This window comes from Protobothrops mucrosquamatus, unplaced genomic scaffold (assembly GCF_001527695.2).
Source record: "Protobothrops mucrosquamatus isolate PMUCROS unplaced genomic scaffold, P.Mucros_1.0 scaffold_257, whole genome shotgun sequence".
Taxonomy (NCBI): Eukaryota; Metazoa; Chordata; class Lepidosauria; order Squamata; family Viperidae; genus Protobothrops; species Protobothrops mucrosquamatus.
The window spans coordinates 107555-124842 of record NW_015386333.1 but is presented as its reverse complement, the minus strand read 5'-3'; the positions used below and the strand labels follow the sequence as shown (position 1 = coordinate 124842).

General features: G+C 39.9%; 1 protein-coding gene across 1 annotated transcript in view; it reads left to right on the top strand.

Moving 5' to 3' along the window:
- The window catches only part of FAM171A2 (family with sequence similarity 171 member A2), a 54316-nt gene that overhangs the window by 16440 nt on the left and 20588 nt on the right, over positions 1-17288 (top strand). Inside the window, exon 2 of the mRNA XM_015831522.1 lies at positions 9349-9576. Within this exon, the coding sequence (XP_015687008.1) occupies positions 9349-9576 (228 nt within the window). The remainder of the gene's footprint in view (positions 1-9348; positions 9577-17288) is intronic.

Below are 17288 nucleotides of genomic sequence, written 5' to 3'. Positions count from 1 at the left end.
TTAAATTTGGAGCCTTAAGTCCCCCTCTTTCACGTGCATCTTGCAAAATTTTAAATTTTACCCTCGGCTTTTTTCCTAACCATATAAAACTGTTAATCCCTCTTTGCCAAGCTTCTAAATTAGAGTCTCTTTTTAAAATTGGTATCATCTGAAACAGAAAAAGAAATTTTGGAAGAACATTCATTTTAACCACAGAAATACTTAAATCTTAATTAGAAAGTCTTGGGGAAAATTACAGCACTGAAACATTCTGGAAAGACTTTTTCTTTCTCTGTAACTATATATTGGAGAAGGGAGAAGACTCATCTACCCATTGTAAACACAAAATAATTAAAAAGTGTGAAAGAATAAACAAAATTTTGCAGTTATGGTTAAGGAAACTACTGTTCTACCCCATGGTTACTCCAGGGCCTGCTGAAAGATATGACTTAGGTCTTGCTCTTGGGTGCAGTTCCCATGGCAACAAATTCCAATAATAAAGAAGAGGTTATTCACATCAACAGTACTTGGATACAAAAAAAATGCTTATGCTGCTATCTAGATCTAAATGTAACTTGAAGGGCGGGAAATACTTTGTAGGACAAATGAGGCTGTTGCCATAGTGATGGAAGCACAGCCTCAGAAATGGTGGAGGTTGGGCTGGCACAAGCATTTCGACCGTGGGAAGTCGCCAGGTGTTTGAGGTGGGGGCACAGAACGGATTCTTCTCAGAACAGAAATGCTGACACAACTTATTACTTGGTACTCTGCATGCTGTGCACTGCAGTTCTTAACAAAGATCATATTGGAACTTGCCAAGGTCTCAAGAGATGCAGTCAGCCAAGACACTCTGCCTATCCCTTACTCCAGGGTAAAATCCTGGATGATTTACAAGAGATTGCAAAGTTTTATTTATTTGCCAATTTATATATAGCCTTTATCTGATGATCCTCAGATAATAGGCAAAAAATTAAAACACTCAAAAGTATATTAAAACATCAAAAACAAATCATAAGCAACCGACAGAGTATTACCTTAAAAATAGCAAAAATAGAAAGTAAAAAAGAGATGGCACAGTGAATGAACATCATTGGAATATTCTCTAGAAAAGCTCAATGTTTAACAACTGTGAGGTTCCAAGAATCAGGATATGTAGAATTACATCTGAGCAGTTTTCTTTCTGATTCCTCGCCTGTGGTCATTAAAGATATCATTAAAGATATACTCTGAGTTCTTTTTCTCCCAACCAAACTACCTAAACTTCATTTCCTCTTGGCCCACTGGAATGCAGCCCCTCCGGGAATCCAGACTACATTTCATTACAGCTACCTGCTGAAAGCCTTCAAGGAGTGGACTAGCTTGTTCTCTGCAGGGAGTCCATTTGACAGCACTATCACTGCCCTGAGAGATAGTGTCCTAGCTTCAGTTCCTCTTAGCTCCTAGAAGTGTGGGACTACAAGAAGTTTCTCCTCAATACTTCACCAGGGCAGAAGGCAGTGGGTGGGGCTTCAGTTGTACAGCTGAACAAATGAATTCTACATCCCTGGTAGTTGGTTTCACCTGCAGTGACCTCTAGCATTTGGTAATAAGTTTATTTTGAAGCTAAATCAAAACAATCAATTGATTGGTTTTCAAGTGTTACTGAAAACAGCTGTCTTAAAATAAAATCTAGATGTAGGATTAGTTGGATTGGATTTTGATTTCACCTGACTGTGATAACTGGAAATGGCCATGCTTCCTTTTTGAATGCATATCACAGACTACCCCAGCTTGGTATTTTCCAGATACTATTCCCACCATCTCTTGCCAGCATTGGCTGTCCTGTCTGGGAATTATAGTTCAATATTTCTGGAGGGTACCAGATTTTGGGAAAGCTGGTGAACATGATTTGACCTTTTCTTATTCTATTAAATATATCATGCTGCCTAAATAAGTCCACTAGTTCCCCTAGCTCTTATTGCTGAAACCATTTTGAAGGACAATCATATGGTTTCATTAGTCTCTCTTTAAAAAAACATTTTATGTGTTTTAACCTACCGGTAATTTTTCAATGTCATGTTCTATTGAAAATGAGTTTAAATACTATATATGAGCATTAGTTCTCCTCAGGGCTTTTTTTCAGCCGGAACGCGGCGGAACCGCGTTCCGGCACCTTTTTCCGGGCCGGCCGCACCGGAAATAGCCCCTCCCAAATTTTACTTGCATTCCTGTTCTCTAAAGGGGCGGTCCTAGGGTTTGATGAGGGCGTGGCCAGGTTTGAGTTCCGCCACCTTTTCTCCGAGAAAAAAAGCCCTGGTTCTCCTCATTTTACTATATTCAGACACTCTTGTCACAAAATGTAGACCTAGGATGGAGAACCTATAGCTTTCCAGATGTTCTTGAATTATATCTTCTCCAGCATGACGAGTGGAAAATCCACCAATGGGTTAGCTTCGTCCTCTGTCCGTAGAGACTAAGTCAGCCAAGTTGCCATGCCCCTCTCCCTGGACCAGGAACCCAGTCACGATTTAGTCTTTCGCCCGGGAGGACATGCTTGCTTGGCTCTAGTCTTGAGAAGTCACCAGGATCAGGTCATATTTCTCTTTATTTCCCTTTTATTTTCCCTTAAAAGAAAAGGAAAGGAAAGAAGCGAACAGCTGTTCGTTCGCTCAGCCGCTTGCATCCCAATGCTCCGGCAGGCTTCGGCTGAAGCCTCAAACCGGTCACTTGCGGCAGCCTAAACAAAGACCGGTCGCCATATTTGGCCACCGCGTGACTTCAAAGCAGCACGGAGAGGGCAGAATCTTTCCTCCACGAGGATAGGAAATCAGATCAGCTGCCTTGTCATCGCCTTACCCATTAAAATTTCCTTGCACGAATTTCCAACAGGAACGGGTAGTTTAAAAGGGAACACTTGCAGCCGCCATTTTCCGAGCCGCGAAGTTCAAACAGCCGGATTACCGGCTCCCTTTAGGATACCGTAACAAGCTCTGTATTAGCGGCAAACCGATTCATGCAACGATAGACAGATCAATTTATTTTCAATTTCCTTTAACTCATCTGAGTCCGGAAATTGGACGGGGGGGGGGAATCGCCTTTTCAGCATAACCACCGTATCAATTGAACCACTGAGAATTCCTGCTATATTTACCTGATTATTGTGCATCCAAAAAAAAAAGAGGAAAAGGAAGGAAGGCCCACGATTACAGAAATAATCGGAACTGTCTGCCCAACATACTATATTGTGTGTGGGTCGTATCATTAATTTGATCTTGCTGCCACCAACAAGGCAATAGCGTATTGGTCACTAAGTGAATCACAGGGGTGCGGTAGTCCCATTAATCTGGACTTGCCACTTTGACATGGTCTCAGTTGCTACAGTATTCTGCACTGGTAATTCCATCAAGTCCGTCGCTCAAGGCATAGCTTCCACAATGCATCATAACCCAGGGCTGAATCTGTAGTATCAAGAGGTCGATCCTATCTATCCCAAGAGGAAGCTACGGTATACCAGGGATTGATTTCTCCATCTCAATCTTCTAGAAGTAGGATGTCCCTCGCTGGGGACTATGAACAAACGGACCAGGGGTTATCAGAGGATGAAGACATATCTCCAGACCCCCCACCCTTCGTAGGCCTCTTCAATCCGGCCCTCTTCAAATCTCTGCTGCACAAGGCCAGCAGCATGGCCAAGATTAAACAGGCAAGGGTCCCTCAGGAGGGACCCTCTACCAGCCAGGACACTAATAGCAGGGTCTATTCCCTGCCCCCCTCTCTTTTTCAATACAATACAGAAAAAATGGGGAATGCCAGGATCCTTCCCCTCAATGTGGGGGACAGATAAGAAGCTGTTCAATATAGATCCTGCTTTATCAGAGGTGATAGACGTTCCGGTAGTAGACGAACCCCTAGCATCATTGTTTTCACCATCCACGGTATCTGGGGATGCGGCGGAGGCCTTGAGGTCAGAGGACAAAAAGGCGGAACTTACTTTCTGCAGGACCCATCAGGCCTCAGCATGGGCGATAAAGGCAGCCATATCTAATTCCTTTTTTGCCAGAACCTCACTGCTTTGGCTGCACCAACTCCAGGCTAGGGTTTCCCCAGAAGAGGAAAGAATGCACCATGACCTGAGGAGGCTAGTGGCTGCAACAGAATTCATGGCGGACTCATCATTACATGCCGCCAACTATTCCGCCAGAGCAATAGCGTCCAATATCACAGCCCGCAGATTACTGTGGCTCAGGCAATGGTGAGCGGACATCAAGGCAAAGTGGCGGTTAGCAGCTGCACCATACAGAGGTGGCCACCTATTCGGTGAGGCCCTGAACCCTTATTTAATTGAAAATAAGGATAAACGCAAGGTCATGGCTCACCTTTCAGGGAAGGTCGATAGGAGAACTCTTACCTATGCCCACAGACAGCCCTTTCGACCCAAAGCAGGGTCGGAGCTTCCTTCATTTTCCTGCTCCTTTCAGCCCAGATCAGACCATCAGGTCGATAGATCTGGCAACAGGGACAGATACAGACAGCAGTTCCCGTCGAAGCGGCCTTTTCAAGGAGCGGGGGGCCTCCCCTTCCGTAAGTCCAAGTGACAGCGGGGAGACCTCCATTGGTGGCAGGCTGGCCCTTTTTGCACACAGATGGCAAGCCACCACCACAGACCTTTGGGTCCTAAACACCATCAGATTCGGCCTTTCTCTGGAATTCACCTCCAGATCTCCGAGACACTTCATACCTTGCCCATCACCCAAGGACCCGGTCAAAAGAGGCCTCATCAAGGAGGCTATTCATCACCTCCTGGAAATCCGGGCCAGAGAGCCGGTACCAGCGGGACAGGAGGGACGGGGATTCTTATCCATTCTGTTCATCGTCCCAAAAACCTCAGGGGGATGGAGAGCAATCCTAGATCTAAAAAGATTAAACAATCATTTGGCATACAGAAAATTCAAAATGCAGACGCTCCAATCTATATTGGCCGGCATCAGAAGGGGAGACCTCCTAACATCCATCGATCTGACGAAGGCCTCTCTACACATCCCCATACTTCCCGATCATCGGAAATTCCTCAGGTTCTATTATGCAGGTCAACACCTTCAATATAGGGCTCTACCCTTTGGCCTCTCATCGGCCCCCAGGGTGTTCACAAAGGTACTGGCGACGCTCGCTGCTCACTTGCGGACCATCCCGGTGCGTATCCAGTGCTATCTGGATGACATTCTCATCCAATCCTCCTCTGTTCAGGCAGCACAATCAGAGTTGACATTAACCCTAAGGACTCTCCAAGACCACGGGTTCTCAGTAAACTTCCAAAAGAGTCAAAGTTCCTTCGACCCGCCTTCTTCACCTGGGAGTGGTGCTATATCCAAGGAAGTGCGAGGTCTACTTATCTCGAGAACGTCGAAGCAGCATTCGAGCCCTGGTCACTTAGATTCGAAGAAGACGCGTCGCCACACTGGCCACACTCTCCCACCTGTTGGGAAAGATGATTTCATGCATAGCAATTGTGCCCTGGGCACGGCTACACTCCAGGGACCTACAATGGTTCCTACTCCCGTTCCAGAAAGTAGGAACCAGCTCTTCCAGCCAAAAAGTAAGGGTTCCACCACAGATCCTGAAATCCCTCCAAGGTGGGTTTCCCCAGCGGTGGGAAAAGGATCCCTGTTCAAAGAACCCACCTGGGTCATCCTGACCTTGGATGCCAGCTTATTTGGCTGGGGAGCCCACCTACAATCACAGCTGGCGCAGGGCCGGTGGTTTCCATCAGATCTAAGGCACAACATAAACTGGTTGGAGCTCAGAGCCATACACCTGGCCCTATGCCCTTTTCACAGATCAGTGGCAAAACAGCACGTTCTGGTTCTCACAGACAATGTGGCGGCAAAAGCCCACGTCAACCAGCAGGGGGGTACCCGCTCCAGATCCCTCATGACCGAGGCCCTGTCACTGGGAACCTGGGCAAAGACCAATCTCTCCTCCCTCAGGGCCGAACACATCTCGGGAGAGATGAACCAGCAGGCGAACTTCCTGAGCAGGTCAACAGTAGACCACTCAGAGTGGAGCTTGCACCCAGACCTCTTCAGAGAGGCATCAGAGAGGTTCGTTCAGCCGGTACTGGACTTATTCGCCAGCCCGACGAATGCCCAGCTTCCGAGGTTCTTCTCCCGCTTCCCATCACCAGTGGTGGAGAGGGCCGATGTACTCTGGGGGCCATGGCCCACGGGACTGCTCTATGCATTCCCCCCTCTCCTTCTGATGCAAGCTACCATCCAGAAGATACTGCAGGAACAGGCAGAGGTGATGCTTATTGCTCCACACTGGCCAAGACGGCCGTGGTTTGCCGACCTCGTGAGTCTTTCGGTCTCCCCCCTGTGGAAGATACCACACGACCGAATCTCCCTCGGGAGTCCTGCAACACCCAGAGCCACAGTGGCTCCAGTTAACCGTCTGGCACTTGAATGGCGACTCTTAACACAGGAATCCTATTCACCAGACGTGATTACCATGATTCAGGCCTCAAGAAGGCCTGCAACTAACAGAATTTATGATTCCACACGGAGAAATTATTGTAGCTGGTGTACAAAACAGCAGCTAGACCCCTTTAGGCTATTTGTGGGAGGGTCTTAAGAAGGGCCTAGCGCCAAACACAATCCACAGACAGGTGGCCACTCTGTCCACGGTCCTCACATATGGTGACTCTGAGCCACTAGCCAAACACCCCATGGTGCGCTCCTTCATCAAGGGTGCAACCAACAACAGACCACCCGTGATTTACATATATCCCTCCTGGGATCTGTCCAGGGTCTTACAGGCCCTTACCTTACCTCCATTCGAGCCTATCCAGACCTGCACCATATGGTGCCTGACACTTAAGGTCGCATTCCTAGTGGCTGTCATATCAGCTAGGCGCATCTCAGAGTTAGCAGCCTTATCAGTTAGGGAAGACCTTTGCATTTTCCACACTGATAGGGTAGTTTTACGTCTGGATCCCTCTTTCCTTCCCAAGATCAATTCCTTGTTTCACAGAACGCAGGAGGTGGTACTGCCAGACTTTTGTCCTCAGCCTTCTCATGACTTAGAACACAAATGGCACACACTGGACGTTTGCAGAGCATTAAGCCATTATATCAAGTGAACGTCACCCTTTTGCAAGTCTGAGGCCCTCTTCGTGTCCTTTCAGCCTCACTCAAAGGGATGGAAGTTCACGGCGTCCACGATTGGCAGATGAATCAGGACTTGCATAACAGGAGCGTACCAGATGCAATCGCTTCCTGTTCCAAATCGAATCACCGCCCATTCCACTCGCAGCGTAGCAACTTCAGCAGCGTGGGCGACACAGGCGTCAATTGAAGAAATATGTAGGGCAGCGACGTGGGCGTCGCCTTCCCCCTTTGTGAGGCATTATAAGATAGATAGATTCGCATCTGCGGAGGCCTCATTTGGCAGAAGAGTCCTCCAATGCGTACTATCAGAGAGTGGGACACAGGCCCAGCCTGCTTCCCACCCACAGGGACAGTGAGGCTTTGGTACGTCCCATTGGTGGATTCTCCACTCATCATGCTGGAGAAGGGGCGTTGTCTTACCTGAATGCCTTTTCTCAGCATGACGATGGAGAATCCACTCCCACCCTTAGGGCCTGTCAAGTCCTGTGTCAGGGGTAATTGAGCCAACACATTAAATCATAGCCAACAGCTGTGCCTCAGTCATTACTGGGTTCCTGGTCCAGGGAGAGGGGTGTGGCAACTTGGCTGACTGTCTCTACGGGCAGAGGACGAAGCTAACCCATTGGTGGATTCTCCATCGTCATGCTGAGAAAAGGCGTTCAGGCAAGACAACGCCCCTTCCATCTCTCAAAATTGATTAGTTTGAGAAAGCTACCAGGAATTGTAGTTCAGCAACATCTGAAAGAAAACTAATTTATTATCCATTATTGAAACCATCTGGATTTTTTTTTAATCAGCATTGTTCAGTAATGACATTAAATTGCTGTTTGTGTGTTTCTGTGTGTATTGTTAAGTGTTACAGAATTGCAGTTTTTATCTGGATCTAGCTCAGACATTTTGGGTCTAGTCTGATTGGGAGATAATGAGATTTGTACTTCAGAACCTCTAAAATTGTCATATTAGGGAAGATGTGTACATGTTAGATATGTGACACTGGAAAAGCACACATGCTTCTTGTACTCTGAAGCTATCTACATTTCTTACAAGACTGCTTGAGGAAAAGATTCTGGAGGCTAATTATATCTGATTGTATAGCAATTATTGTCTCAGATCCCCCTTGATCCAGTGACTTCTTTTGAGCTGGGGTCTTGTCCCCAGAGAACTGAAATCCAGAGCCAATTGGAGTTGAATCCATATCTGTATTGAAAGATCTTTCCATTTGCACATAGAATGGGAAGAATATTTGAGGCAGCCAACCAGCAAAGTGATTTTTGCTACAAGTGACTAATCATCATATTTCAATTATAGAATGAAATGGGTTGATGTAAACCAGCCCTGCTTGATGTATAGAAAGTGACAAGAGATTCAATGGGACAAAATACATACTGGGAAACAGATAGAACAATTGAGTACTTTATTTTCAATTTTTATGTCTTCTTACTAGCTCTGCTTCAGGTGTTTGTTTGTTTTGGTTGTTTTGTGTCTGAAGTAATTTTCCTTTACATGAGTTCATGATTATGTTAAGGGCATGGAAAGTGAATAGACTTTGAAAAACCACTGGTTTGGGCTTGAGTATCCTTTTTTAGTTTGTGATCACTCTTCCCCCTCTTGAGGTTGCAGAGGAATTTATTTACTAAATTTAAACTTTTTTTTTAATTGGGGTGCTCTAAAAATGGTACTCAGAATTGGAATCAGAAGGAAGTCTATTCTAACTATAAATTGCTTGTTTATGAGACTGACAATATATAAATTAAAACCTAACTTCTTGTGGTGTTCCAAAAGAATTAAAATGTGCAAATGTCAGCCACAAAATGCTGAAAGAAAAGCAGTTTCAATGAAGGAACTGAGAGATTGTATTGTCTAAGAAAATATATCCTATTTTGTCCCAGAAACAATAGGAGAAGTATTGTTGTCAAACATTAGAGAATACTGTATTATACTGGTATTGCTATTGAGTAACCAAATAGGAAGGAACTTAAAAAAAACCCCAGATGTAGGTAGAAAGGAAGTAGAATATAGAGGCTGTAGAGGTGGAATGGAAGTGGATTGTTCCATATTCATCACATATTTGCTATATCTCTAACACAATTGGATTTGGTAATACAATTACCAAAGATGATTAGAAAGAGTAATAAAAATGCATAAATATTCAAATCATGGAATAGTGGGAAGAAGGTTTGTATCCTAACATATATTTTTCTATGCTCTCTCTCTCTCTTTTCTCCAGAAGTGGTGATCAAAGTTCAAGTCTATGAAAATGGAGATTTATCCCCACTTTCCCAGGCAGCTGTGGAAGTTTATGGCAACCAAACATCTTTAGCTTCAGGCACCACTGACCATGAGGGTATCAGTATGCTCCCCATCAGTTATCGCTTGGGCACCTGGGTCCTTGTCATGGCTTCCAAGCATGGCTTTGTTACAAACTCTGTTCCTTGGCGTGTCAACAAACTACCACGTGAGTGTTGGTAATCATTGGTTGAAAGAACCTGGTGATTGGGAAATTGGTTGAAAGACCTGGGTGTGATGTGCACTTCGTGGGTGGATAACAAAAAATACATCTTTTATCAAGATAGTTTCCAGTGTTGCAAGAAAAATGAAAAATTATGAAGTTTAGTAAATATATGGAATGTAGCATATTATCTTCAATAAAAGAAGAGTACTTAATATTTTTCAGATATTTTAAGCAGCCATTTCTTGGAGACAGTAGCATCATCCCAGAACTTTGGCCAGTTTTCTCAATATTGCAAAAGTTAGATTCCACTGAGTTACATGAATTTCATATCAACATGTATGTTGATATCTGTCTTCAGAAAGCTGCATGAGAAGTGTCTTAATATAAGAAAAAGGGAACTTACTTGGATTTTACCAAACTTAATCTAGTCTGCATTCTGCTTCTCATAATGACCAACTGGATATTGATCTTCACTTATTGATGCCAGCATCTTCAGTTGCAAAATAATGACTTAAGAGTTGTTCAATGTTTTGGATATCATATAATTATTAAGGCTAGTTATAATGGATGATGGAGTTATTTTCCATAGTCATGTCTAATATTCCACTAAAGCATCTAAGAATAAAAGATACAGAGAACAAATTGACAAGTGTTATTCCATCTCTGTTCATCATCTGGAGTGTGTTGTTGCATAATTAGATGGTTGGTAATCCCAGTGAGAAATAGCTGGTTGTCTAGTGATAAAAGTATTGCTGTCATCTGGCTTGGACAAAAATTGCCGGGACCTAGATTAGGATTGCTGTTGCCTTAGTATTTATTGGAACGCTGTTTGCAAAGAGTCAGAAGATTGATATGGATAGTAGTTTGTTGAAATATCAATAGTTATTTATGAATAGGGAAGAGGAGAAAGAAAATGGAATCAATAGTAAGACAAGTTTGAAGGCACACACAACACTCCTAATCCATCACAGCTAATGTAGTATGAAGTATAATGTTCCAAGTGTAGGCTGAGACAGATCTTATATGGCTTTAAGTTTCACACTGATACCTTTCTCAAGCTGTTTTAAGTAAGGAAATACATCCTTATTTATTAGGAAATACATCCATAATTTATTTTCCAGGCCAGAATTCAGTTCTCTGTTACAAAAAATCCTTGTACAGAATGTGCAAACTTTCATTCTTTTACCAAGTTTGTAACAGCAACTAACCAGAGGTACATCTGCAGGGGAGGTAAAAATGATGTAAAAATGGTAGGTGCAAACAGGTGATCATCAAAACCCTGTTGTTTTTACATGTGTGATAAATGTAATGCACATTAAAAAGGATGTTCCTCTGATTGCCTTGTTGTTTAATCTACTTGGACACTCCTACAAGAAACCCATATTGCAGGAAAACAGAAAAGTGTAGCTGTCGAGAAACCTTGAACTTTTTTTAAAAATTTAATTTAAATTAAAGTCAATCAGCTTCTGGTTAGGCTGAAATCAAGAGTGCCAACTTTAGTTGACGGACACTTAAATGGTTTCTTTCTTTTACACTTTTATTGAAGAAATTTTTAACAAAGTAAAAACCATAATAAAAAATAAAAACAATAAAGGAAAATAGCAAATAGTAAAAAAAGAAAATAGGAGTTTTCTTAATAAAAATAAGAGAAGAAAAAGGAAAACAAAGTTGATAGAATTTGCAGAGATGGCTAAATTAATTTGGTTAGAGAAAGACTGACAGCTACATTCCAGCTACTGGAAGCCTGTTTGTGGACTTTTTGCTGAAAAATTAGAAAAATTAATTTGCGATTTGTGGGTTAGTGAATTAGTTACTTATAAAAAGAAGAAAATTATGCTATAATTATACTATTCATTCAGAGAGGGTAAAATACAAGTGCATTTATAACAGTTGTTAAAAAGCTCAGAAGCTGCTTCCTTATAGTCCTTTCTCTTGGTCTTTTTCTTTTTCTATTTGTATTCTGTTTTCTTTCTAATTCACTATTCTTTCTTATTCTCTTTGTTTCTTTTCTAATATTTGTATTGTTTTTATCTTGTTAAAATTTTATTCAGTAAATTTTGCTTACATAGTATGCTTGCGCTTAAGTTTGTATTTACATTTTTACTATAAATCATGTGTATAGGAACACTAATGTCTATATTTATATTGCTGACTTCCTTCTACTGCACTTCCTACCTAGAATCAAAAACTAACAACAATAGCCACCTAAAAGCCAACTGTGACCTCTGCTTCTGAATCCCAAGATGGGTCAATAAAGTGATCTTATTATCAGGGACATTGTGTCCTTCTAATGCATACACACCTCTGGTATGAGCATTTTGTTTAAATGAAAGGCTTGCCGAGTAACTGTAAATCCAAATGGCAGGATTGCTAATTATAACAAATTATTACAGTTTTTGGTACTTGCAAGTAATTTTCTTTTTTGATCGTAAGACATTTTATATACTTATTTCTTTGATTTCCATAGTGGCCTATCTCAGCAAATCAATGGGGGGGGGGAGCATAAAGTATGAAATGTAATAACAAATTAAAAAATAACCAAAACAGTTAAAACATTGAAGTAGTTGTGATAGTTAACAATGAACTGGATGGGAACATGGTTTCCCCTGATACCTTGTTCAAGTCATAGTCTTCAGAGATGACCACCAAGTAGAATCTCTGCTCTATATCTGGATTTTTAGATATAGAAGAGAGAACACAACCTTAGGATCATAATTGATCAAATTTGGGAGAGTGTGTGTTGTAAATTGAATTGAGTTCTAAATCAACCTTGCTGTACTAGAATTCATAACAATTCTATAACTAACTTGGTTTAGGTAGGATGAGTTCTACCATTAGGTAGAGAAAGTTTCTGTTGCTACCTTAAGCAACAAATATTATATTCTGAAGGTTGAAAGCCGTCTTAAACTTGCCTGATAGAAATAGATATACATAAACATATACATGTATTTTTAAAAAGTAAACTAAGGGTCCATAGTGATCTAAGCAAGGTTAATATCACCATGCACTGCAATAATAAAAAATGAAAAGCATTCCTTGTACTTATCATTTAAAATCTTATGTGCAAAATAATTTTATAATTTAGTGATGTAGCTTTAAGTATTTAACTTTTAGCATTTTAGTACTTGTATTTTATTATGTTGTTCCATTGCTGGTCAGCAGTTTTAACTGAACTGAGTCACCATGGAGAAAGTGACAGTCAACGCCTCCATTCCATTCCATTCCTATATCTGTGTTACTACTTTTGATCCTAGAGAAAAGTGAGGGGTAAATTTTTTAAAAAACAAAAACAAAAACTCAAGAAGCTGTCTAGAGAAGCCATTCTGTAGGACCAAACTAGGTTGTACAAGTGAAGTGATTGCCTTAAGATCAGGAACCCATAACTAATACAGAATAGTTGAGGTTTCTTTGAGGATTGATCCTAACTTAGAATGACCATGTTATTGAGTTCATGACACACTAAGCCACACAAAAATTAACCAAGATTAAAACCAACTAATCTTAGCATTGTTGTGTGAATTTCAAATGTGTTATACAATAAAGTCATTGAAGACCTTTTGTATTTAATTTGTATTGTTATAATAAAATAAAAATAGTATGATTTATAATTATGTTTGAATATGCAAAGAAAAATATTTTCATTATATAACAAAAGAAAGCATCCATCAGTGGATGTATTCTACAACTAAATTCAGAAAAAAATATGTTAAAATAGTTTTCTGTTACAGTTTTACAAAATATGTATAGCACTGTTCTAATAGTATTGTTCTGTTCCAATGGAAAATAGTTGGGCTACTTATATATTGTATATAGTTATATAGCTAAATTATATAGTTAACTGAAGTACTTGATGTGGTCCCTGGAACTCCTTACCATCTTGTTTAAATCCTTTCCTCAGTGATAACTTGGTGCAATATCTATTGTCTAGGATTTAAGACTGCAGGTAGTCCTTGACTTAAGACCAATTTGAGCACAAAATTTTTATTGCTAAACAAGACAGTTGTTAAGGTAGTAACACATTGTTATAAGTGAATCTGGCTTCCCCATTGACTTTGCTTGTCAGATGATCACAAAAGGTGATCATATGATCCCAGGACAGTGCAACCATCATAAATCATGCCAGTTGCCAAGTATCCAAATTTTGACCATGGGGATGCTGCAGTGGTCGTAAATGTGAAAAATGGTCATAAATTCACATTTTCAGTGCCATTGTATCTTCAAACAATCAATAAAGAAATTGTTGTAAGTCGAGGACTACCTGTAAATAAAGGAGACCAGGCAGTCTATTTTTTTCCCAACAGTTTTCTCAAAGGGGTAGGATTGGAGGGTGTAGAGATGAAGTGGTCATGATCTTTGGACTTCTAGGTCATTTATCAGTTGCAGCATCTAATAGTCTGACAGTTTTAACTCCTTGGTGCTGCATTTGGGTGGCTGGGATTGTGTAGGAATATTGTTATGTACCATATATACTCAAACTTAATCCCTTCTTGAGTACCTAGCCTGATCTTGGATCTGATGTTGGTTTGCCCTAGGCTCCTTGTCAGTCAATTTCAGTGTCCACTCTGCCCAATCAGAAGCATCTTAAGATTTTATGTCTTTCATGATATCTATATCCTAGCTAGCATCTGACACCACCCCCCCCATGCATGTAGCCATACTGGATTTAGTTATTCATGTGGAGATGATACTGCAGTGTGAATGTGACATAGCTTTCTTTGGTATTTATAATGGACAGATTAGTCTCAAGTTGGTGGCTGTTACAAATGGGTGAAGATATGAGAAACTGATTAAAAGGACTTAACCCTGGTGCTTGGAAATCAGAAATGGAGGAATCCTTGACACAGATCAAACTGACCTAGGAATAGAGTCCATTTAAATTCCTAAATAGTCATGACTATATTTCTTTGTGTATTTGTTAATCATGGATAAATTCAGTCAGCTCCATCTAAGGTTGAATGACATACTGATCTAATTTCAGCAATCACCGATCTTGCAATTATGAATTATTTTCAGTTTGTAGAGCAAAGTTATTAATGTTATAAAAGAAGTACTGGTCCAATAATTTTCAGTGCCTCCTTTAAGATTGCATTAAAGATATTTTGTAAGATCCAAGAGTTCTGTGCAATCATAAGGTAGTCTAAAACATTCATTTTCTGGAAAAGATAACTGGGGAAATGATGGCTCTACAACTCCAAATGCATCTAGATGATTCTCATTATCAGAATCCATTTCAATTAAACTTTTAATTATTATATTGAAACTGCAATTTTGCTATATTTGAATCTCTCAGTAACTTAATACTAATCTTGGTATTTTAGGGACTATGTAATTGGATTGGGCTTATGGACTATGTAATTGGATTGGGCCTTGGAGGCAAAGTCTTCCATTGTAACTCTGGTCTGTGTGTTGGATGAATGTTGAAAGGTTCAGTCTTGAATATTTGAAATTTGATCAAATGAAAGGGGAAATATCTCAGATGCCATTGAAAATGCAGGTTTGCATAGAAAGCAGCTATTCTTCCGTATAGATAAGACTGAATATCACTGGAACTGAGATTGCACTGATAGCCATTGTTTATGGTGTTACTTCTATCTGTGTTTGTATGGAATAATGCTGCAGGAATTCTCATTTACCACAAGTGAACTGTGAAATTGTTTACTCCTAGCTGGCTCATTCCAATAATTAGAAGTTGAAATCTATCTTATCCAAAGGTGAATTGAAACTCCTGACATTGCTTTTTTTTAGAAGCCAAGAACAAATTCTTTGGCTTCTTAGTTCTTTTCCATGCAAATATGGATCACATATTTTAACAAATTAGCAAGGTCAAGGGTAAGGTCTTAAGTGTCCTCAGTGGTGAAATTTGATGGGAAGAAAACTGTAAGAAATCAGGAGTTACTTGTAAGGTAACCAGGGTGGATAATAATTGATGATTTTTTAAAATAATAAAAACAATCAGATTTTTTTATTTAAATCGGATTTTTTTAATCAAATTTATTTTAATCAAATGCTTTGGAGTAAAAATCTATCTAAATATAGTTTTCTATTTAAGATACATTAATAATTTAGTTTATTCAGCATGAAATGGAACTTAGTTATGTAGCATGGCTGTATGTTCTACAGTATTTACATTTTTGGTAAACTCATTCAACGAATCCAAGCTCTGCAAGCTGAGATAACATGCACTGCATTGATGCATTCACACAATTTCATAGCAACCATGAGATAAATCATAAAACAAAGTTCAGGAATATTCCTTTATCCCATTGTTTTGCAAATCTATGTACACTGCAAACTGTATGATTGTTTGAAGTGAAATGCATCTATAACCAGGCCCTAAGTGTTTTAATTAAATAAAATAATTTGAGTAGTTCTCCAACTATGGGTTTATTAACCTAAAATCGCTTCTGATATCGCTGTTTTACTAACCTGACAGCTTATTATTCTAAATAGGAAACCTTCATTTTGTTTGCAAATAATATTAAAGATTCTAACTACCAGCAAGAATGAGTCCTTACATTTAAAGAGCACCTGTCATTTCAGATCCATCATGACAGCTCCTGTTAGTGGGCATCCACTCACCTGCTGCTCGCCATGTCCCTCACCTTGTTGTGTCACTGCCGCATCACCAGCCATCCCATTAAAGTGAATGGGACTGTCAGTGAGTCAACAGTGTGTCAGAGATGACAGTTGCTCTTTAAAAATTATGATTTAAATCGAATTGATTTAAATCAAGCCTTTTTACTAGAGATTTAAATCGTGATTTAAATTGTGTTTAAATCGACTTGATTTAAATCAAATCTTCCCTGCTCTTTTCCTAATTCAAGTTTCATTTTTTCTTCTTTGCTTCAGCTCTATTCATGGATAGTATATCTGCATTGAGATTAAAGTTAAGTTCAGCCAAATTTATTTCATTCTGCTTGTGATTTTTAGCATGTTATAGAGTCATCCAACCATCATTGTGGTCATGTAATACTAATGAGAATAGGTTTTAAGCCACTCATAGTGGCAGAGTGATACCAGAAAAAAATCTGTAAGGAAATTGTCTGAATCAGATTTTTAAAGTGCATTTGCAAATTTTGATTAAAATCCAGGCTGACTCATTATAGAATTGCTCTATTTAAATAAAATATTCAGAATCTATTGTAGATTTAATGAATATTCCTACTCTTTCACTGAATTTCCATTAAGCTTTCCCTTTACCATCGGATTACTGGATCAGTAAATAATTTTCAATTATTAGATATGTAAATAATTTATTAGACTGAGAAAATTTATTTAAGGCAAAAAAGCCAAACTTTCCTATTCTGATAAATACTAATAAAAGAGATGGATAAACATAATGCTTCAGTTAGCTTTGAAATCAAACCTTGATTTAAAAAGCTGTCTTGTTTAAATATGTTTGAATTAGTAACATGATGTAGATAGCAAACCGAAACTGGGAATGATTAGAACTGGTTGTTACTAGTTGCTGGTATTTTGTCCTGATTTCATTGGAAATAAAACTAACTAATATTTACTGTGATATTTGAACCAATAAATTGTGCTTTGCATTTAGAACAGGGCAGCTATATTGCTTGACAACAGTGTCAGAATGACACAGCAATGGAAGCTGTGCCACTATTTATATATGTACAGTGCACTTTAAAGGGGGGGGTATCATTTTGTTTCTACCTTTTGGCATCATTGACTTTCCTTTCCTCTCTGAATGTCCCTTA